This window comes from Trachypithecus francoisi, unplaced genomic scaffold (genome assembly GCF_009764315.1).
Source record: "Trachypithecus francoisi isolate TF-2019V2 unplaced genomic scaffold, Tfra_2.0 Lachesis_group2, whole genome shotgun sequence".
NCBI classification, from domain to species: domain Eukaryota; kingdom Metazoa; phylum Chordata; class Mammalia; order Primates; family Cercopithecidae; genus Trachypithecus; species Trachypithecus francoisi.
This window is the reverse complement of record NW_022681465.1, coordinates 6,409,135-6,432,570: the sequence shown is the minus strand read 5'-3', so window position 1 is coordinate 6,432,570 and position 23,436 is coordinate 6,409,135. Positions and strand designations below refer to the sequence as shown.

The following is a 23,436-nucleotide window of genomic DNA, read 5'->3' as shown; positions in this document are numbered from 1 at the left end:
TTTGTCACTTAGCTTGAATGTGACATATCTTTTGAAGTGCAGTCATCCACCTGTAGGGAGCTTTACACTCTTAAATACCTTTTTTTCCAGTGGAGACGGCACTATGAGAAAAAACATTGATGTTTGGAAAAAGTGGACCACCTTAAATAGCTTGCAGCTCCATGGGTAAGTAAAACTTCATCACTGCTAATGCTGTGTGACAAGTAGATTAGCACAGATTTATTGTTATGCAACTGAGCATCCAATCTTTCATTATAGAGCTGTAAGCATCAGAGGGTGGGCAATGGCCACCTTCAGCAGTTTGGTCAGAAGTTATTTGAAAACCTTTCAGGAGCAGTAACTGCACATTATAGACCTTTCAGATAACGTGTTGATGAAAAATGCCTTCTGTAAAAATTTCCTGCAACACTTCAAACATGTATTTTTCCATGAAATGACCATTTACCTCTTGATGTGTGTGTTACTAATCTTTTCTCTCTGTTTTTGTTCTCTTGTATCATTGTTTTGCTAAGAGACATTTTGATCTCTTAGAAATATTTTTCAGTTGGCTTTTTATGATGGGGAACTGTTCATTGAAGAACATTTGGAACATTCTTAAAGAGAAATCTCATAACACAGTGATCATGTCTGTTAATGTTTGGTGTATTGTTTTTCTGTTTATAGGGATTTTTACAGTACTTTTTTCAAATACTTTTGATCATGCTGTCTGTAAAACTTTGTATTCTTTTTTTTATTTGACATGTCAAATGCCATGGTCTTGCATGCAGGACTGTACTGTGCCTGAGCCAAAGAATACTAATTAGCATCCACCACAGCCAGTTATAGCAGGAGGCCTCACCTCCATAAAATACTGTCTACTGTTTTGCAATACAAAGACAAGAGTTAGGACTGGAATGTATGATAACAATTTTTCATAGAAATACCACATATTTAGAAAGTATGGACGTTTTTTAAATAGTGAAATTTCATCTGATACGTTGAATTCTGTTGTTACTGAACTTTATGCTTTGCTGGTTGACATATTGGGAAAGGTTAACAGACCAGTAAGAATATTTATATAATACATTTTTTATTAACATGAAATACTTCATATAAGTTTACTCTAACTTCACTTAGATCCCTAGAAGATTTTTTAAAAGTATAATTGTGTTATAAAAACTTGTAATGAATATGTGATGTAAGTAGGTGCTTCTAATATGTGTGCTTCATGGATATGTTTGGCCTTACAGTCATCTGATATCTCCCCTTAGCTTACAGCTGCGGATTGCAACGCGCGGGGCCGAACAGCTGGCTGAAGGTGGAAGGATGGTGTATTCCACGTGTTCACTAAACCCTATTGAGGATGAAGCAGTCATAGCATCTTTACTGGAAAAAAGTGAAGGTAAGCACACTTGATGGATCTTTTATTAACAGCGTGTGCTTTTCAGAAACACTATTTTTCTTTGTGTTTTGTATTCATGTAGACCTTTTCCTGGGAATTTGTTTATATGATGAACCTCTAACTTACGGTTATGGATTAAGGAGATGTCCTAGTTAAAAACACGTGGATATGTGGATTTGCTGTATTTTGTGAATTGATTGGAATTTGGAGGTTTGGAAACAAAAGGAGCTTTGACTGTTTTTTCCTAAATTTGAAAAATTGTCAGATCCTTATCACTGTTTTTGTAAAATTTTTAATTGTGGTGCAATACACATAACATGAGGTTTACCATCTTAATCATTTCTGAGCCTGCAGTTCAGTCCCGTTAGGTATATTCCCATTGTTAATCATCACCACCATCCATCTCCAGAAATCTTCACGTTGCAAAACTGAAACTCTGAACTCCTTTAAACAGTAGCTGCCGTCTCTCTCTCTTTCTTCGCTGCCCCTCATGCCACCATTCTATTTTTTGTCTCTGTGAATTTGACTACTCTAGACCTCACAGAAGCGGAATCATACTGTATTTGTCTTTTCGTGACTGGGAGCTTATTTAACTTACTGCAGTGTCCTCAAGGCTCACCTGTGTTGTAGTGTGTGTCAAAATTGCATTTCTTATTAAGGCTGAACAGTATTCTGTTGTTTATATAAACCGCATTTTGTTTACCCATCCATCTGTTGATGGACATCTGGGTTTCTTCCATTTTTTGGCTGTTGTGAGCAATGCTGCTGTGAGCATGGTATACAGATCTCTCTCCAAGACCCTGGTTACAATTCTTTGGATATATGCTCAGAAGTCGAATGGCTGGATCATAGGATCATATAGTAATTCTGTGTTTAATTTTAGGGGTCCCCACCATGCTCTTTTTCACAGTGGCTGCATCATTTTATGTTTCTACACCCAGTGCACAAGGGCTCCAATTTCTCTGCACATTCAGGGACACTTCTTATCTGGGGCTCTTTGTTGTTAGTAGCCATCCTAGTGGGTGTGAGGTCACCTCATACAGTTTTATACTGAGGGACCGACAGATAATACAGAATATTCTGAAACAGCAACGTACGTATTTCTACAGTGTATTGATAGAAAATATTTCTCCTTTTATGTTTTGCCAAAATGTTAACTTTTCCCATCATATTCTCCTTAGGGTCAATAATGAGAAATTTCAAACTTACTGTGTTTCCTATACCCATGTGTGTGAAGTCAGTTGGTGCGTCGCCAGTGAGACAGGCATTTTCTGGGCAGTGCCACCCACTGCCATCCTTCCAGTGAGGCTCCCCTCGGCGACTGGCTGGTCTGGGTTGTGCCCTCAGCCCTGTGGTTGCTGATGCCTTCACAGTCCTTTAAGCTGGAATTTAATGTAGTGTTTATTTTCCTGTGCTTACGTAGACCTCTGTAAAGATGTCATTTCTGGATGATGTTTTTTGCGTGGTCATAATTGCCATGGTGTTGGTGATACTTTATTCCAAAAGGTGTGTGAGGGGGAGCATGGGGGACATAATAGTTTAGTTGTAGTGAAATTACTCCTTCAGGTGTGATTTGGGATCGATTGTTTAGGACTGTTGAATCCTGCTCAGATTTTTGTGTTCATTAGCTAGGAATTTAGAAAACCATGATTCCAGGCAGCTTGAACAGCACAAACACCTCCTATTTCCCTTGCCACAGTCTGCTTTCAGATCCCTGAGAAGGAAAATGGATTGCATTTATTAATTTGCATGCCTAGTTGCCATTTACGACTCAGACTTGAGGGCGAGCCCCAGTTCCTGGGCGTTCTCACTGCATTCTTTGCTGGTACGCTTTGTCTTTTTTAAAGACAGCTTCTCCCGGTTTCTTGGTGAGCGGCTTTGTTAACTTGGGGTAAGCAGTCACAGCCCATCTTGTGCTGCTTAACTTAAAATGTTTGTAGATTCTTTAAGCGTTTGCTACTCTAAGTCTCTGTTGCCTAGTTAAGTACTCTAGGTGGTTAATTTTTCCCCTTTTTCTGTTGTAAGCTTGTAGCTGGGACCAAAAGCCAGGTCTCCTAAGTTCTTAGGCGAGAGAGGCTCTTGTCTGCACAGGCCTGTCCTTACTCGTGGCTGGAGTCATCCTTTGCAGGCAGGACTTGCCGACCTGAGTCCACCAGGCTTTACTTTCCTCACATTTGAGATACTTGCCGTTTGCCTGTCTCATTACCACGAAATTGTCACCGTTCAGAGAACACGCTATGTGCTCTTTGGGCTGGCTGTGCTGTAGGACGGGGTTACTTGCCTGGAGCTCTAGATGCTTTCTGCCACCCTCTCCTGTTTCCTGAACATGCCAGTGTTTGAAGGAGTGGCTTCGTGAGGGGTTGTCATCTGAAAGCAGGTTGAATCCAAGTTCTGGTTCTCATTCCCATGGGTATCTCTGCAGCAGCAGTGGGGAGGCATCATTCTCCTGAAAACCCACTGATCTCTAGTCGGGGAAGAGTGGACAGAACCTCACACACAGTGCACGGCATTGGAAAGTTAAGAGTGAGCAAACGTGACCCAGGCACGGGGCAGTGAGGAAGAGCTGCAGGGTGAAAAAGAAAACGGGAATGCTGGTGATCCAAGACTGTGAGGAGGGACTAGCAGATGGGATTGTGCTGGAGTACTGATGGGTTCGTCTTCATCGGTCTGAAACCTTTCTTGCTTGTGGGTTTTCACTGGTCTTTCTGATTTTCAGACTGGCTGGCTGGTTCCTTTTCTTGTATTTAGAATGTTACTGCTGGTTTTCTGAGTGAATGCTTGCCAATCTTTTCAGACTTCACTAAATTTGTGGCTCTAGCTGACTTTATGTCTGTCTGTATGTGTGTTTGCAAGATGGCAAGCATTTTTTTTTTTTTTTTTGAGATGGAGTCTTGCTCTGTTCCCCAGGCTGGAGTGTCTGTATTTTTCTTGTATTCAGAATGTTACTGCTGGTTTTCTGAGTGAACACTTGCGAATCTTTTCAGACTTCATCAAATTTGTGGTTCTAGCTGGCTGTATGTCTGTCTATGTGTGTTTGTGAGGTGGGAGGCTTTTTTGTTTTGTTTTGTTTTGAAACAGTCTCACTCCGTTGCCCAGGCTGGAGTGCAGTGGCACCATCTCGGCTCACTGCAGCCTCCATCTCCCTGGTTAAGTGATTCTCCTGCCTCAGCGTCCCGAGTAGCTGGGACTACAGGCATGTGCCATCACGCCCAGCCAAGTTTTGTATTTTTAGTAGAGATGGGGTTTCACCATGTTGGCCAGGCTGGTCTCAAACTCCTGACCTCAGGCAGTCTGCCCACCTTGGCCTCCCAAACTGCTGGGATTACAGGTGTGAGTCACCATGCCCGGCCTGGCAGGCTTTCTTTTGAAAGCCCAGTAAATAACGCCCTCTTTCCCTGTCCAGGTTCTGAACCAGTTGACAAATAAGATAATGGAGCAAGGCACACCAAGGCCAGAATTGCACCTTTATTACCAGTAGAGCAGATGATGTGCTTTCAAATACTCACCTTTAACATGAGGCCTGTCTCCTCATCATCACAGGGCACAGAAGGTGTTAGACTGTGACATACATTTGAACTTTGTTCTAAGGGCAAGCTTCACTGCAAGACGAGAAGAAAGAGTGTGCTCAGGTTCTTTATTCAAATTTTGGAATCATTTTAGCTTTCTGAGATGCCAGGGGAGACACCTCGCGGGTGGAGGGAGTTCTTGGTCAGGGACTGGCTTCTGCCTCCCCATAGGAGATTTCAGAGAACAGCCAGCACCGTTTGGCCAGTGGGTTTTATGTGTAAGGGCATTCATATTTAGAAAAAAGGTACATGGATTCTTTTCCTTCGAGTAACTACATTGCTTTTTGCAACTTCTAGTCTTCACTGTGTTGAATAGTTTTGATTGTGTTGTGTGTATCTAAATACCTTGCTTTTCACCTAACATTCCAGTATGTCATAGTAGTTTCTCCTGTTAGGAAGTATCAAAAATGAATTAATTCATTGAGTGGGTCTCCTATTCTGTATTCATTTTCTTACTAGACACGTGGGTTTCCAGCATGGACCAGTGTACAGTATGATGTCACAGCCAGCTTTCTGCATGTGGGGTACTGTGTGCAGTATGATGTCACAACTTTCTGTGTGTAGGGGCCTGTGTACAGTATGATGTCACAGCCAGCTTTCTGTGTGTGGGGGGCCTGTGTGCAGTATGATGTCACAGCCAGCTTTCTGCGTGTGGGGGTGTGTGCAGTATGACATCACAGCCAGCTTTCTGCATGTGGGGTCCTGTGTGCAGTATGACGTCACAGCCAGCTTTCTGCGTGTGGGGTCCTGTGTGCAGTATGACGTCACAGCCAGCTTTCTGCGTGTGGGGGCCTGTGTGCAGTATGATGTCACAGCCAGCTTTCTGCATGTGGGGGCCCGGTGTGCAGTATGACGTCACAGCCAGCTTTCTGCCTGTGGAGGACTTCAGACCGCATTGGAGATGCTTCCTACCGTTCCTCTGTCAGAGGTGGTGTGCATGGATATGGCTCTATCCAGGAAGAAGCAGACCTTGGCTGAGCCTTAGAGTAGGTGGTTGCTGGTGATTTTGACTGGAGTGGGGTACGTTCCCCACCTGAAAGTGCTCAACAGCTTTACTGGAGAAAGGGCGACATGGGGCAGCACTGACAGCTTCCAACCCAGGTGCTGGGATGGTGAGGTAACACCTGATGCCTGCCCTGCTTGTTTATGAGGCCCCGACAGTGTTTGGTGGAGAAGCCCGTCAGTGTTTGCCTGCACTGTCATTTAGTGTTAGCTTTTAAAAGGAAGAGAATGCAGAAATGATGGCAGCAGTCAGTCCAGTGCTTGCTTCAGAGGTGTCTTACTGCTGCTCTCCGTCTTGGGGATTCTTCTGCTTTGTTTTTGTCATTGTCCCATTTTCGTATTTTCTGGGAGATTTGTTGAATTTTCCTCTGCTGAGAGGCTGTCACATCAGTATCTGTGCTAGTAGCTGGTCTCACCAGTTTCCTGTAATGGCCTCACCTTATAGCTTCTTGTTGTGTCACTGGTATGGACACTTAAGGCCAGTGTGTGTTCACAGCTATTACTGCATTGTTTTTAAAATCGGGCTGACTGTGTCCTGATGGGCAATTTTAGGAAACTTCCTGGGACCACAAACTTGAGGTTTAAAAATTCCCACAGTTCATTTTCAGCATTGCTCTGGGGTGTTTGTTAGACATGCCTGCATGAAGACCCACAGCATCGCCCTGGTGTGCACTGGAATGGGGAGACGGAGCAGGCGTCCTGCAGCCCAGCCTCCTGGTTATCTTCTTACGGAGTAGTCTCGCGTTCGTGGCAGGACTCCTCAATGCCCTGTTGTTGGAACAACTTAGAGGTGTCATTTACATATTGTTAACGTTCGCTCGTTTTAAGTGTACGGTTCAGTGATTTTTAGTAAGTTTACCTAGTTGGCAGCCCCTTACCGCAGTCCAGCTTTAGGCCATTCCTGTCACCCTAGCAGACCCTTCCTGGCCAACAGCACTTGCTCCCCGTTCCAGCCGAGCCACATCAGCCACTCATCCACTTTCTGTCGATAGGTTTGCCTTCCCTGGACATTTTCTGTACATGGAATCATAATATGTGATCTGTGTCTGGTTTTTTTCACTGGGCATAGTATTTATACTTTTTTGAAAAACAAAAGACGTCCATGCTTTTGCTACACAGGTGCTTTGGAGCTTGCTGATGTGTCTGATGAACTGCCAGGGCTGAAGTGGATGCCTGGAATCACACAGTGGAAGGTAACCTTTCCTCGAGAACTTTCATTCTAAAGAGTAGGTGCAGCATCACCGAAGTAGAGTCAAGTTTCAAAGCATTCACGTGTGGGTAACTTGAGTAAATACTACATCTGCTATGCCAATTAGAATCCATTTCAGAGTGTTATTTCATGACACATTTCATGACAAGTGGCATGTTTATTCCTGGCAGTGGAAAAGTTTTCTCTACTCCATGTACAGAAATAAACTCCTTTACTCTCATTCCTGTAAGGGTAGCTTTGCTTTTTTAATTTTTTAATTTTTTTTTTTAAATTGAGCTGGGATTCAAGTCTTGTTTCCAATATGAAATAATTCAGTACAATTTTAGGCCAGAAACAGCCTGGGGCTTGTTTAAAAAGAAAGAACTAGATAAAAAGTGTTATTTTATCATGCTTATACTGGTTTTTAGAATAAACGTATTTCATCTTTGTTTTTAACAGAATTTATGTATTAATAATTTGGAGATTTTCTGTAAAGACTGTCTTGTTTTGTCTTGGCAAATAATCTTCCTGTCTTTGGAGCAAATGAGAATGACCATTCGTTACCTTTGAGAGGATGGACCCTCCTACCCTGTGATTTTTGTTACTGGATAGTGCTAGTAATCTGGAAGGTACCCTGTGGTTCTGCAGGTAATGACGAAAGATGGGCAGTGGTTTACAGACTGGGACACTGTTCCCCACAGCAGACATACCCAGATCCGACCCACCATGTTCCCTCCAAAAGACCCGGAAAAGCTGCAGGCCATGCACCTGGAGCGATGGTGAGTTGGTGGGGCCTCCAGGTGTGGGGAGGGGGAAGGTTAAGCCCCGTCCCTGGTGAGCTGGTGAGTCTTGTTGGGGTGAGTTGGAGGCAGCAGGTGACATTGCTGTGAGGCTTGGGCTATGCCAGGGTCAACCCCATGTGTGTGAACTTCCCTGCCAGTATGGCTCTCTTGCCTGTTAGTTGCTGGCATTGGGCATTTATTAATACTGGAATTGGCTAGAATGTAAATGGTAATGCTTAGGGTACGTCAGGAACTTTTTTTTTTTTTTAGACAGAGTCTGACTGTCGCCGAGGCTGGAGTACAGTGGCTCAATCTCGGCTCACTGCAACCTCCCTCCTGGGTTCAAGCAATTCTCGTGCCTCAGCCTCCCAAGTAGCTGAGATTACAGGTGCCTGCCGCCATGCCTGGCTGATTTTTGTATTTTTATTAGAAATGGATTTTCACCACATTGGCCAGGCTGGTCTCGAACTCCCGACCTCTGGTGATCTGCCTGCCTCGGCCTCCCAAAGTGCTGGGATTACAGGCATGAGCCACCATGCCCAGCCTTCATGAACTTTTTAAAGATTACAAAGTGGGCCAGGTGTAGTGGCCCATGATTGTAATCCCCAACACTTTGGGAGGCCAAGGCTGGTGGATCACTTGAGCTCAAAAGTTTGACACCAGCCTGGGCGATGTGGCAAGACCCCATCTCTACAGGAAAAAAAAAAAAAAAAAAAAAACCAGGCGGAGTGTTGCATGTCTGTATGTAGTCCCAGCTCCTTGGGAGGCTGAGGCAGGAGGATTGCCTGAGCTCGGGAGGTGGAGGCTACAGTGAGCCGAGATCATGCCACTGCACTCCCACCTAGGCAACAGAGCCAGACCTTGTCTCAAAAAAAAAAAAAAAAAATTAAGTTTATATATTGGCCATTCTATGAGTGACGGTTGAAGACATGGTTTTTCTCTTGCATCATCTTTGCAGTATTTGTCTTAATAGTAAAAGAATGCATATTTGATTAGTTCAGAAGTGTGAATTTTATATATACATATATATATATATTTAGCCTTAGGATATTACCCCATCATCAGAATACTGGAGGGTTTTTTGTGGCAGTATTGGTGAAAAAATCTTCAGTGCCGTGGAATAAACGTCAGCCAAAGGTGAGTTTTTCTTTTTCCAAAATGACATAACATTTGATCTTGTACATTTAAGACAAGAACTAGCCGGAGTGTCGTAGAAGTGCAGAGGAAAGAAGAGCTACTTCCTGTGGGCAGCAGGAGAGCTGAGCCTGAATGAGGGGGACATTCATTTAAATATCAAGTTTTCCAAAAAGCAGAAATTTCTCACAGGTGATAGTTACGTGGAGAAGTCAGTGTTTGGGGGAATGTATTCCTGCCACACTGTAAATCCAGTTATTTCATACAAGTTGAAAAGACACGAAAAATTGCTCGGTAGCTCTGAATCGGAAGCTCCAGGTATCTGTGCTCCAGTCCTTGTGAGTGGCTTATTTCACCGAGGACAGATAGCAGAGGTCTGCTGACCCCAGGCCAGCCCGGGTTCACCTTGGCTGCGAGGAATGGTGACAGCCTCGTCCAGACCTGGCTGGAAAGATGCAGCCCGGCCTGTTTGCGATGGATCTAAACTGCCTGCTGGTTGCTTTCCGAGGCGGGCCAGGAAGCAGAGTGGTGCAGAAAGAGTGTTGCCTTCATCCTGACACACAGTCCTTTGTAAAGCATGCTGTCTCACCTGTATCACGCCAGCATTATTTATTCATAAATCTGCCTTCCCCGACGATAGAACCTGGCCTGGAATCAAAGTCTGGAAGTCTCTATTTCTTTAAGATCCATGCTTGAAAATTAGGACAGAAAAGTTCAGCCTGTGGAGGAACAAAAAGGAAGCAGTTCCGCAAAGAGCTCCAGCCTTTTTCTGGGGCACAGTTTGTGCAGATTGACGTTGGAACGTACAGCCTCAGACTGGCAGAGGGCGACTGCACTTCTGCCGTCACCAGGGTTTTTCTGTCCGGTTAGACAGTGTTTCACTTTGAGGCTAAAAGTCTCACAAGGTATCTTAACTCTGATGGAATGTTATTTTCATGGAATCAGTGTAAGAAATTATATTGTCAAGTATTAGATACTTTGCATTCACTCGTACTAGGTTTCAGTAGCTTGTGTTTTTTTAGACTTTGCACTTGTCATATTTTAAGTGGTCAGTGCCCACAGGCTGGTGATTGCCCAGCTGCACAGCACAGTGTAGTCACAGAGGAGCCTGTCCTAGAGACGCATGCTTTAGGTTGGCCTGCATTGGGGATTACATTGACGTTTCTGACGTGTTAATACTTCTGTAGAAAGGTTTTTGACATTTTTTTCAGTTCGTCCCTTATGTATAATCTTACTTTTTAGAACAACTTATTGTCATTTTCTCATTTAAGTAATATGAATACTTCTCTGTTTCTGTTACTATGTCAGTTTCTTATTCATTTAGTTCAATAGATCTAGTGCTGGCATGGCCTGTGCTGTTGTTGGTCCTACTGGGAACGCAGGTAGAGTCCCCGTGGTCAGGATGCCGTGATCTTTTGCGGTGCTGAGACCTGTAAGCACTTGGCTAGAAGTCAGGCCAGAGAAGCTGACACTGACCTTGGTATTTGAAGGTCTAGAATGAGGTGGTTGAGGTAGAACAGAGATGGGAGAACGTGCCCTTGGACTCGACAAGAACGCCCCTTTGGGAGAAGCTAAGGTTGGACGGGAGGGGTGTGTGCCCTCACTGACCTGTTCACAGGCTTGGGGTTCATCTGTTTTGTTTTTTGCTTTTTTACATTATATTAACATGGAAATAAAATGTGTTTCCTGGGATGCTCCCAGCTTCTCTGCTTAGTAGCTTTGTGGCTCTGAATAAAATGAACTTGCCTGTGCTGAAATAATCCTATTTTTTAAACTTACTTCATAGGGACTGAGAAATTACGACTTTTATCAATTTTGTGACTTGGTAAAAAGGACACGTATTTTTTCAAGATCTTTAATAAAAGTAAAACATTTTGCTCATTCCCAAAGCCAAATTTAAATTATACCATGGCCCTAATTCAGAAGTTCATTCTTTGGCAGGTGTTTCCGTGGTGCCTGGGGCACTCTGTCTTCTAGTTCCTGTGGCCGTTTGTCCAGGTGCCCAGGAACAGTTCCTACCCTCCTTTCCCGTTACATATATACTTGTCTTTTTGCCTCGCCGGGTATTTTAGAAATCGTGCTTGGCGCACTGTGTGTCCTTCAGTGTGCCTTACCCAGAGCAGAATGCATGATAAGCATTTTTACATGAGAACAAGCTGGTGGTGTGAGCCCCTGCTAAGGAACAGGCTATATATGCTCTTTGTGGGATTAAGGTAGAATCAGCTTTAACTCCAAAGAAACTGTCCATGAATTTTGTTTATAATAGCAAATAGATTTAACATGACACATTAAAAAAATTCTGTTGTCTTTCTCTGCATACAATGCTGTAGGAAAAATAGAACTGATGGATTTTGTGAGCTTGTTATTTTTAACTTTTCGTAGCAGCACAAAGAATGCTGCTCTTTGTGTGTCAGTGAAATTGTTCTCTATGACAGCTGCAGGGCAGATCTGCAGAGACCAGAGAAAGCACACAGCTGAGCCCTGCAGGTCCCGCAGAAGGGAAACCCGCAGATCCCTCTAAGCTGGAAAGTCCGTCATTCACAGGAACTGGTGACACAGAACTATCTCATGCAGCTGAGGATTTAGAGAATAATGGCAATAAGAAAGATGGCGTGTGTGGGTAAGAAAGGGGGTTATGTCTTGATCTAACACTCTGGTGTCTTCACAGTCCTTTTGGATTAAATGGGATCCCAGAGCCACTTCTTGGTGGGTTTGAGGGGCCAGTGCATGTGTGGTGTTGGGTACATGCAGTGTGAGGGATGGACCCTGCGGAAGCTGCGAGGTGTCAGCACCTGCTGCTGCAAACCCCATGTTGCACAGAACTGACGGAACGGAAGAATGTGCTTTTGGTATTGAAGGTTACCACCCATTACAGATTGATTTGTCTCATCCTGATTCCCTTTTTAGTCCTCCTCCATCAAAGAAAATGAAGTTATTTGGATTTAAAGAAGACCCATTTGTATTTATTCCTGAAGATGACCCATTATTTCCACCTATTGAGTAAGGATTCAGCCTTTTTAATTATTCATTTAAAGAAATTGACTATAGAGTATCAAATGCACAACTGATCACATGTAACCATTGTTTTATATGTAGCTCTCTAGCTTTTTTTTTAACCTTTTTAACTGCATATTAGAGTAGGATGAAACTTTAGAGGTTATTTACTCAACCTTTCAATTTTAGGAGAAAGTAAACGTTGTAAACATGATAGATTAAAAAAACTGATTATTTAGATTATGAATCTAAATTAGTTGTGATCCTGAACCTAAATTGCTGAGTTGACTATATAGACCAGTGGCCAAGGCTGTCTAGTTCAGTTTCTGTAGAAAAATGAAGAGCCGCGCATGTGGGGGCTAATTAGGGACAACATAGACAGAACATAGAGGAAAAGGGTTTAGGATAAGTCTGACATTCATTTCTTTCTTATTCATTGCATTTTAGAATCTATTTACCAGGGCGGTCACTTACCGTCTTTTGCATAACTGGTCCTTTGCATCCATTTGTAAAAGTCTATTAAAAAGTAAGTCTCGGCCAGGCGTGGTGGCTCACGCCTATAATCCCAGCACTTTGGGAGGCCGAGGCGGGCAGATCACGAGGTCAGGAGTTTGAGACCACCCTGACCAACCTGGTGAAACCCGTCTCTACTAAAAATACAAAAAAAAAAATGAGTCGGGTGGTGTGTGCCTGTAATCACAGCTACTCAGGAGGCCGAGGCAAGAGAACCGCTTCAACCCGGGAGGCAGAGGTTGCAGTGAGCCGAGAACACGCCACTGCACTCCAGTTTGGGCGACAGCAAGACTCCGTCTCAAAAAAAAAAGTCTCGGAAGTAGTGTTACCAGGTCGTTGTCATTGGAGTAGCGGCCAAGGGAGAGAAGCTGCACTTGTTAATTTAGGTTTCTGATCACGTCGTGCCCCAAATAAATGTCGCGTGGGGGTGTCAGGTGGAAGTGGATGATGTTTGGAAGGTGGAAGTGGATGACGTTTGGAAGGTGGAAGTGGGTGACGTTTAGAAGGTGGAAGTGGATGACGCTTAGAAGCTGGAGTCCAGAACAGAGCCCAGTGCCCTTGAACCGCACTGCAGTTTTAGGGAGTGAATTCTAGAGGAGGAGAATAAGGTGTTTAGAAACAGTCTACCAGATGTTGAACTCCTTGTGTGTAAACAACACTGTTTCTGTGTGCAGGAAATTTTATGCTTTGTCCCCTTCATTCCCGAGGATGAATTTACTGACTCGGACTACAGAAGGGAAGAAAAGGCAGCTCTACATGGTTTCTAAGGAGCTGCGGAACGTGCTGCTGAACAACAGCGAGAAGATGAAGGTGCCCGCCACACAGACACCGAGTGCTGTGTGATTCAGGATGCGTGTGGCTTTTCACAGCCGCTTAGGTTTCCTTGGGAGCAGACCCTGGCATTTGCCCTCCCCACCTGTAGCGACGGCTGTGGGTCCCTGAGCCTGCCCTGTGATTTCAGAGCTGTTGACTGGCACAGGGCTGAGTGGTTCCTACCAGAGTCCCGAATCTGGTGGCCTGTGTCTTTTCTGTGCCCCGTTCCCACAGCCGGGTGAGCCTTGGTGTAGTTCTCACAGCCCGCCCTCCTGGGCAGAGAAGGTACCGAGGGCCTAGAGGCTGCGAGTCCTGCTGCCTCGACCCTTGGGATTTGTCCACTGAGACACTTCCCTGAGAATTTGGCCATTTGGGGACCCTTCTTTCATTTGTTTTACTGTCCTCTAAACTACGTCAACACAAGTTGCGAATATCAATTGGTTCTTACCGCGGTTTCTCAGTGGGTTTCTGCTTCTCCTCTCCTTTCCCATTTCATGACAGCTGCTCCATGTGGCCCAGCGTCCTTGCAGGAGGTGGTCCTGTGTTCATCTCTGTGTGTTTCATCTTATATTTACTTACTCATCTTTTTTTTACTTAAAGGTTATTAACACAGGGATAAAAGTCTGGTGTCGAAATAACAGTGGTGAAGAGTTTGACTGTGCTTTCCGGCTGGCACAGGAGGTAATTTTGGAAGTGGATTTAAACAGCAGTGGCCACAGATGACTGAAGCAGTTGGGAGTAGATGGGCTTTCTGGCCAGCCAGATGGTCTGAGTGGCTCAGGGCTTGGCTGGCACGTACCAGCCACTTGACCCTCAGAGGTTATTGAGCTCACCCAGGGTGCTGGTTTCCCCTCGTAGGGGGCAGGTTCCACACGTGTCCAAGAGGAGGGGCCACAGTGAGGGCCCGACACGTCACCACGGCCGGAGAGCAGGCTGCTGCTGCTGGTGATTGACATCATGGCATCCCTTCTCTTTATTCACACAGGGAATATATACATTGTATCCATTTATTAATTCAAGAATTATTACTGTATCAATGGAAGATGTTAAGATACTATTGACCCAGGAAAATCCCTTTTTTAGAAAACTCAGCAGTGAGACGTACAGTCAAGCGAAGGACCTGGGTGAGTAGTTTGAAATGCATAGACACGTAGCTTGTATTCCCTTTTAAAAGGATGGCAGAAATACATGTGGTGTACTCTGGGGCATATTTATCAGTCATATTTTTTCATTTTATTTATGGTTACATCAATTTCCAGAGGGCTCTGTAGATCCCTGATTGATAATTCAGAATGCTAAGGGTCAAAGCTATCTTGGGGTTGCTGTACTTCCCCAGGCCCTGGTGGCACCCCGCTGCTGCGCAGCAGCCTGTGGTGTGTCTGTGTGGCGTGCGGGGCTGGCCTTCGCTCACCTTGCTGGGCCAGGGAGAGGAGGGGTCGGCCTGTGAGCAGCCCTAGCAAGGCCGGCAGCCAGAGCTCTTGACCCACTTGCCTGTCAGCAGGTCGGGGGTGGGTGGAAGTAGGTCTCTGTGCGTGGGTAAATTTGTTTTTGTTTTTGTTCCCCCCCGCGCCCCAGTCTCACTCTGTCGCCCAGGCTGGAGTGCGGTGGTGCGATCTCGGCTCACTGCAAGCTCCGCCTCCCGGGTTCAGCCATTCTCCTGCCTCAGCCCTCCCGAGTAGCTGGGACTACAGGCGCCCGCCACCACTCCCAGCTTATTTTTTGTATTTTTAGTAGAGAAGGGATTTCCCCGTGTTGGCCAGGATGGTCTTGATCTCCTGACCTCGTGATCGCCCGCCTCGACCTCCCAAAGTGCTGGGATGACAGGCGTGAGCCACCGCCCGCGGCCGGTAAATTCGTTTTTTTAACGTACACAGCCTCACAAGACTCGCTAACATGCGGATTTTAATCTCCTGTGTTAGAGCAAAGTCAGAGTCTTGCCAGCGGTTCTGACTTTTCTGCTAGCCAGCCAGAGTAGATTATTGGTCATATTGCTGCTTTTATATTTCATCAACTTCCGCTTCACATCACTCCAGTGACCTTTTCCCCTACGCATAAAAATCATTTCTCCAAGCTCTTCTAATTTTTTCTGTTGTCTTCATTCTTGTTTATTTTTTTAAATAACTTGCTGTTTAATGTTTTTGGCTCCATTTGATCAAAAGTACATGAATCACTTCTTGCTGTTATGTCTCTTATTTGTGTTTAAAACTTGGCGTTCCTTCAGGATATAAAACTTGCTCTGTGGAGTCTGTCTCCTGCTGCCGTCTCCAGGCAAGAACCACAATTTAAAGTAGAGATTCTTGTAAAGGATAAGGGAACTGTTTATACTGGTTTTCTTTTAATCCTGCACTTAGATGATTGGAGTATTGTTTTAGACAGTTTGTGTGTATTTCATGCCGTTCTGGGAGTTGCTGTTACATTTGTTTAATCTTGAATTTTGAAGAATGAACCAGCAGTTAATCGGCCTCCTTGCTTCTCAGAGTGGCTTGTCAGGTGACATCCCTTGAAGTCCCTGAATGGCTTTTGCCTCGGTCCTCGTCCGGATCGTCCCTACTGCGCCATTTGGACTTGGTTCATGTGTCCAGACGGCCTCTTTTCACCATCTAGATCCTTGAGGCCAAGAATGTAGATTATTTATTGTTCTCTTCCTTCCGAATCCCGAACACATCACTAGGTGCAGAAGCGTGCTCAGCGCACAGCCACTACCTGGAAAACTTGGCAAATGTGTGTCTGTTTCTCTTCCAGCCAAGGGAAGCATCGTGCTGAAGTATGAACCAGATTCTGCGTAAGTCAGTACAAACCCTGTCCTTAGATGCACACGCCTTGTCATTAGCTACAGTGTTCTCATTGGTGAGGAAAGTGACTTGGGAAGGTGGGGACCTTCTTCACGCCTTTTATGATTGTTCCTCAGAAGTAACCTTGTGAAAACTTCAGAACCAAAATATTCCTATAGGTCATCATGAAGATACTGTTTCATAGAACACTCAGCTCAGGCTAAATGAAGTTTTACTTATAGAGAATAAAATGCATAGTACTTATTTTTTAAGCATTAGAAACCAGTGAAAATTTCTGTCTTGTACAGAGTAAGTGTAAAGATTGGACGGTTGAGTGAGGTTCCGTTCTTTCATCCTCATGGCTGGTTCAGCCGTGTGTATTGCTGACATGTTATTGCATCAGGAGTGCTAGGGCTGGAGCATGGGATTTGCTCACGCTCATGCTCACGGTCCCCACGGGACCACTGCTCCATGCTGCTTGCATGTATTCACCCTGCATCCTCATGGGGGACCTTGGGGGAGCAGGTGCTGGTTTTGGCAGCACTTGCCAGAGGAGGAAGCCGGGACAGAAAGTTAGGTGGCCTGCTCAGAGCTCCTCAGCTCATGAATGGCAGAATTAGGATCTCACCTGCAACAGCTCCCTCTTGGTGACATGAAACACCATTTCTGAGAGGAGGCAATAAAATGGGGTCCAGGGCTGACTGGGATTTGGGGGAGTGAATAGGTAGAACCATTGTACAGATTTCTTTGGAAAGTTAGTGTTAGACTGGGGATCCAGTGCTAGCTTGAAGGAACCACCACAGTGCAGATCCTGAGTAGGAGCAAGCTGGGGGTCGGGGCAGGCCCAGCCAAGGAGGGAAAGAGGAGGGACAGGTAAGAGGTTGGCAGGGAGGCCGAGGGGCCGCATGTCCTCAGAGTTCAGGCTGTCAGGCTGCCATGTGGAGAGAGGACAGGTAGGGGCTGAGGTGGGAGGGGCAGGCACTTGGTGAAGGTACAACAGATGGATGGGCTGTGGAGTCAGTGAGGCCATGCGCATGGGCACCCTGGGGACCTGCTGGAGGCGGATGGTGTCTGGATGGTGAAGGGGCAGGAGCATCTAGTGATTGATGGCTTCTGGGTGTTTTTACAAGAGTTTGAGTAAAGACACAGAAATGGTTTTTAAAATAACAGTCCCATGTGGCCCACGTATAAAACATTGGGATATTTTAAGGTGTGGATTCACTTTTCCATATTTAAACTTTTCTACTTGGTGAAATACACAGGTGAAAAGTCAACTTCAGGAATAATTTTTTTTTTTTTTTTTTTTAAAGAAGATGGGAGTTGGGAATTTCTTATATTTTCCTCTCACTTCTTAAAACCAACGTAGTGCCCCTGCTTTACATTAGGAAAAATGGAAAGGTGATTAAACATGGCCATTAGGAACCTAAAATCTAGCTCAGAGTCCCGTATGAAAGAAATTAGGTAACATGAGAGAGGTTGGAAATAGTGGCTTCCATCTCTGTTGGGGCATTGGTGCCAGCTGGCTGGACAGGTGGAGCCTGGAAGGTAGGGGGGGTCGGAGCAGGTTCAGAGAGGCGGGGATGTTTTTGACTGTGGGTAACACTGTATGCTGGGAACGGAAATGAGCACTGTGTGCCCAGCAGGGCTCAGATTGCCATGTGGGGTCCCTACAGAACAAATCATGCAAAACGCTGAGAATCAAAAGGATGGGTGGTCCTGGGTCCTGCTCTGGCAGCCCTGCTAGGGGCTGAGTCTCCCAGCCTCTCAGGAGCCTCAGTTCACTTAGGAAACTTAGAGGTGAGCTGCAAGGAGCCTGTCGAGAAACGCTTCTCATTTAGTGGGGTGAGGTGGCACAGGGTGGGGGGACAGTAAGTTAAGTTTGAGCAGGATGTATGTAGAAATTCCAGCACTGAAAGTGTGTGTGAAATCTGTAGACTTGGGGCCTACTCCATTGTGAACTTAAAGAGGCAAGGGGAAAGTGAGGGTGAGAATCTTATTCAGGACACAAAGAAGGAAGCTAATCTCCCTTTGAGAAAACCTGCCCATTGGATCACAGATGAAAATGTCCTCCCAGTAGTTTTGGGGAGTTTTGTGGGTACGGGTTTTCTGTGGTCTTCTTTGTTAAGCAGTTGCATGTTATATCTCGTTCGATTTAGTTACGGGAATGTTTAATGTTCTGCATGAAGCCACTTTCGCTTGCAGGAATCCAGACGCTCTGCAGTGCCCCATCGTCTTATGTGGATGGCGGGGAAAGGCCTCTATTCGAACTTTTGTGCCCAAGAATGAGCGGCTTCATTATCTCAGGATGATGGGGCTGGAGGTGTTGGGAGAAAAGAAGAAGGAAGGGGTTATCCTCACCAATGAGAGTGCAGCCAGCACCGGACAGCCAGAGAATGAGGTGCCTGAGGGACAGAGAGCAGGAGAGCCCAACAGCCCGGATGCAGAAGAGGCCAGCAGTCCAGACGTGACAGCAGGCTGTGACCCTGCGGGGGTCCACCCATCCCGGTGAGCAGGCCCAAGGCAGTGGGGGCCCACATCCCTCACACGCGAAACTGGCCTCTTCGTGTCACTGGTGTCTGAAACCGAGTCCAGGACAAGCCTGTGGCCTGTGAAGCATATATTTCTAATGACTGCAGACGGGTGGGATGACAGGAGCCTTCTGAATGACCAGGACTGCTTTCTTGTGGAGCGGATGAAAACGTATTCTTTTAGCGTGTTAGAAATCACTCGTTTTACTTTGTTTCTTTGGCCAAGCTGGGTCTAGTGTTTCTGTTGCTGGGAATAGACTTTCAGAAGTCATACTTCTATCAAGAAACAAAACTCCCCTTGCGGAAATTTCAGGTCTCTTGTTAAGCCTGTATTGGTCTTAAGGTCCAGTATTTTTTTAATTATTGCTTATAGAAAGACTCTATAAATTGTTGGGGAAGTGTGTTAAAAGCTTTAATAATTCCATTGAGTTGCACATTAGTGGTGTGACATAAACATACAGTGGGGTTAGTATCTGAGGCCTCAGATGACTGTGCCTTTCGGAATAAAGGGTAAAATAAACTCCCAGAGTAAGAGCCGTATCGTGAATTGTCATACTTATTGTTGAGGGGGACTTACGTGCTTTTATTGAATAGAGTGCTTTACAATTTTTATTTTTAAATGGGGTTGGGATCCTTGAAATATTTAAATAAAGTCATGAATGATAAAATATATACATGTGTGATTCTTGTTTTCGCTCTTAGGAAGCAGAAAGAACAGACTTTCTGCTAAATGGCAGTGTTAGAATACATCCGTCTTTTCTCCAGTGAAAGCAGTTTTACTGTGAAGGCTGCTGTCTCTCTGTCTACCTCATTTTGTGTGTTGGTCTGTACAAACACCGACCACACACTGCCTTTGCTGGATTTGTCTCTGGAGTCTCCACTCTGAAATACTTGGAAGCTCTGTGTCGTGAAGAGCTCCTGTTTCTTTTTTGCCCAAATTCTCCACCGAACATTTCTCTGCATTTGCATTTGCATCTTCTGGTGTGTTTGCATGTCACTCATTTTTTTTTTGAACCCTTTGACAGTAAGTTGCAGACGTGTTCCGTTCCCCCTTTGTTCCTATGGTATTTCCTGGAAACAGAGGCCCTCTTTACAGCTCGCAGCATAGGTGTCAGAAATGCAGATGCAGGTCAACCAGCAAGCTCGCTCCAGCGGCCCGGTAATGTCTTTTGCAGTCACAATGTCCAATTTTTGTCTGGGGTGACACCTGTTGCCTTTGGCTGTCTTGTCTCAAGTTCACTGCAGTCTGAAACAGTTCCCACTCTGTCTTTTATGACTGAGACAGTTTTGCAGGATAGCGGTCAGGTAGTCTGAATGTGCTTCCTTTTGGTTTGGTCTAATGTGCCCTGTGATTTGTGCATTTTTGACAGGAATACCACAGTGGTGGTGCTGTGTTCTTTTCGCTGCATCGTGTCAGGAGACTGATGATGGTTTTTCTCTTTACAGTGGTGGTGAAGTTTTTTTGTTGTTTTTTGTTTTATTAATATGGTGTCTGCCTGCTGAGTTTCTCCACTGAAAAATTTGTAAGTATTTTGCAAGGAGACATTTCAAGACTAGATTCCTCTCTCTCATCAAATGTTTAGCTGCCAGCTTTAGTGTTTCTTGATAATTTGCCTTAGCTAGTTTTTACTGCGATAGCCAACAAATGACTTTTCCCTGTTTTTCATCCCTTCTACATCATTAGTTTTCATTCTACATAGAATAAGCACTCCTCTCTCCTTTACTTCTTTATTCATTTCTATCAGTATGGATTCAAGGATTCTATTTTATTCCATCATTTGTTTATTTTTACTGTCATTTATTTTGGTTCTCAGGTTGTCTGGGAATTGGCCAGTGGGAAGTGTTTCCAGTCAGTTTCAGTGTCTTTGTACCTGCCCCATTATCGATAAAGGATACTTGCTGGTCCAGGCCCTGGACTGGGGACACCGGGCACGGTGGGGACCTGGGGGCCACACAGGTGTGTGGGGATGCGGTTAGTGCTCTCGGCATCCTTGTCCTCCCTCAGCCCCCAGAACGTTTAGGGGAATGAGATCTTGGTCTATAGAAGGAGATTGTTGGAAGATACTTCTCTGGGGAAACTGTCCAGCTCCAGAAAAGCCGTAAGATAGTGGCCTTAGGGTTCCTGGGAAATGGCCCACTCTTACCACCCTGTGGCTACGCTCAAAGCGAGGAGTCACTTCCGCACTCTGCACTGGCCGTGAGCACCTTGCCTTGTTAAAGTAGACAACCCTGGGTAACCAGACACCTGAGAGCAGCCTCCAGCATTGGACACAGAGGTCAAAGACAACAGAGCAGCAGCTAGCAAGTACAGACCACACAGGGAGAAGAAAACTTAAAACGATAAATAAGGTGGACAGTTACGGTGCATGGATAAGCCTGAGGAAACATTCAAGAGAAGGCTGTTCCTAACATGAAGGGTTTTCTTTCTCTAACTCTAATCAGCATTTGGTAAGGGTCTTCCGAGTCCCAAAGAGTGCACTGCAGAAGAAAAGACATTGGCTGAAGAAGGATTTTTTGCCTCCGCCCAGGCAGGCTTGTCTATGATGAGGGCCTCTCTGAAGTAGCCAGCCCCGTGGGCTGGGAATAGCAGTTGCCTTCTGGTGGGGGTGCTTACATGGGAGAAAAACTTTTTACGGAAAACTGTTTCCTTTGAACTTTGACATACCTGTTGAGTAGATGAATAAAGTAAATTTCCTAAAATAAAAAAGGACAACTTTGAGCCAGCAAGTCCGCTTCACAGGCCCGCAGATGAGTCAGATGCATCTGCAGAGTCATTGGATGCAATGTTGTTGATAATAGCAGAAGCCCTTCAGCATGCACGAGGAGGCACTGGGATACAAATGGTGCAGAGCCCCCAAACGGACACTGTGGCCAGCAAAGGGGCTAAAAAGCTCACTGTGTCCTGGAGTCCAGTGACCACGAAGAGAAAAAAGCAAGGTGTGGAGAAGAATGTGCATTCTGATGCCATTGTGTAAAGGGAGAAAATATGCAGGCTTAGAGACAGACGTGCTCTTGAATTTGCGTAAAATAACTGGAAGGATACAGAAGACATTGACAGTATTGGTTGCCCCTCATAGAGGAGGGGATCTATGTGGACTGGGGCCAACGATGACAAGATTTTAAATACAGATGCTCTTCAACTTAAAATGGGATTATGTCTTGATAAGGCCAGCATAAGTTGAAAATGTCCTACATCAAAGTGCATTAAGTACACCTAGACTACCTTCAGCATGCTCAGAACAGTTCATGCCACAGTTGGGAAAATCATCTGGTAACACAGTCCTCTGCAGAGGGTTGGTTGTTGACCCTTGTGATCACATGGCTGATGGAGCAACTCAGGACCACTGCCCAGCATCACAAGGATATCGACTCCAGATCAATAGCCCAGGTAGAGATCAAAATCCAAAGTACAGTTTCTCATGAATATGTGTTGCTTTCCTACCACCATAAAGCCAAAAGATCATGAGTTGAATTGTAAGGCAGGGGCCCTCTCTGTTAAAACGTGGTAATCTTAGATCTATTCATTTAGTAAGTGAGTAATGATTAAGTGCTGCAAAAGTGATATCTGTGTCTCTGTGAGCCCAGAGGACAAAATTCTTACTGGGCATGCACAAGTCTGGGATTGTATATATACACGCTTCACCCTAGCAAATGGCGCTCCATTCCCTAGCACTTCTCAGGAAGTGGGTTTGGGACGTCTCTGTTCTTGCTCACTTTGGCTAATGCTGAGCAACCTGGGGTGGAGGGTGAGGGGCTTGACTGCTGGCTCTGCCGCGGTGGCCTGTGGGCCTCCACAACAGTCCCTTTGACCCGCGTCTCCGGGGTTCATGTCCTGGTGCATTTTCCTGTGTGTGTGGGCTGCAGCTTGTGACTTGCTTCTAATTCATAGAATGACGATGGGGTGTCACTTCCAATGAGATTATATAGAAGGCTGCGACTTCTGTCTTGGTGGTGATACTCTTGTGCTGTGTTGGGGTCCCCAAGACCCACCCCTGGGTTTAGTGAGGACTCCCAGAACTCAGCACATAGTCCTACTCTGCTATGATTTATTACACAAAAGGCTCGTGAATGAATGCAGCAAAGGGAAAGGCACATGGGGTAACATCTAGAAAAAAACAGGTGCAGGCTGCTGAGAGTCCTCTCCCAGAGGAATCAAACAGGACACCCTTGATTCCCCCAGTGAGTTGTGATAACACATGAAAAGTGTTGTCTTTTAAGGAAGCTCATTAGAGACTCAGGGCTCAGGGAGCTTACAGGGGTCATGTGGGCACCTTCTGTCTCACACCTCCAACATTCCAGACTCTGGCAGGGAAAGCAGGCACTCGGCGTATTGTTTGCATACACAGTTTAGGTACAGTGAACCACGTATCAGTTGGGATGGTGGGAACACTCCCAAAATCCAAGTTCCCAGAGGCCAGCTAAGGTCCAGTCTTGCATTCAGGCCTTTTTAGGGAGCGTGGCCTTGGGCCTGCTGGGTAAAGTCCTCATACCTGCCTTACTGTGATGAAGTAAGGTGTGGTATTGGAAAAGCAAGGAACTGGGGCCCTTAGTCCAGCAACTGCCTTGGACCCTAATCCAGTCAACAACCCCTTACATGAGCTTGGAAACAGATCTTGCCCTAGTTGAGGCTTGAGTCAACCCACTTCTTGAGAGATGTTAACTTTAAAAATACAAAACCATTGTATTAGTCTGTTCTCATGCTGCTAATAAAGACATACCTGAGACTGGTAATTTATAAAGGAAAGAGGTTTAATTGACCCATG

General features: G+C 45.3%; 1 protein-coding gene across 2 annotated transcripts in view; it reads left to right on the top strand.

Annotated features, from left to right (window-relative positions):
- Nucleotides 1-19,345, top strand: part of NSUN2 (NOP2/Sun RNA methyltransferase 2) — a 34,685-nt gene extending 15,340 nt beyond the window's left edge. The window contains exons 8-19 of one of the 2 annotated variants that reach the window (XR_004429640.1): nucleotides 91-165; nucleotides 1,251-1,381; nucleotides 7,069-7,142; nucleotides 7,787-7,917; nucleotides 8,961-9,057; nucleotides 11,490-11,674; nucleotides 11,962-12,054; nucleotides 13,236-13,371; nucleotides 13,975-14,055; nucleotides 14,360-14,498; nucleotides 16,117-16,221; nucleotides 18,348-18,485. Coding sequence is in view for 1 of the 2 variants with exons in the window: in XM_033178764.1 (XP_033034655.1) it covers nucleotides 91-165; nucleotides 1,251-1,381; nucleotides 7,069-7,142; nucleotides 7,787-7,917; nucleotides 8,961-9,057; nucleotides 11,490-11,674; nucleotides 11,962-12,054; nucleotides 13,236-13,371; nucleotides 13,975-14,055; nucleotides 14,360-14,498; nucleotides 16,117-16,156; nucleotides 18,348-18,654 (1,489 nt within the window). In the remaining variant the exon portion in view is untranslated. Of the gene's footprint in view, nucleotides 1-90; nucleotides 166-1,250; nucleotides 1,382-7,068; nucleotides 7,143-7,786; nucleotides 7,918-8,960; nucleotides 9,058-11,489; nucleotides 11,675-11,961; nucleotides 12,055-13,235; nucleotides 13,372-13,974; nucleotides 14,056-14,359; nucleotides 14,499-16,116; nucleotides 16,222-18,347 lie in introns of both variants that reach the window. The other variant, XM_033178764.1, reaches the window with a different exon arrangement.
- Nucleotides 19,346-23,436: the final 4,091 nt, after the last annotated feature.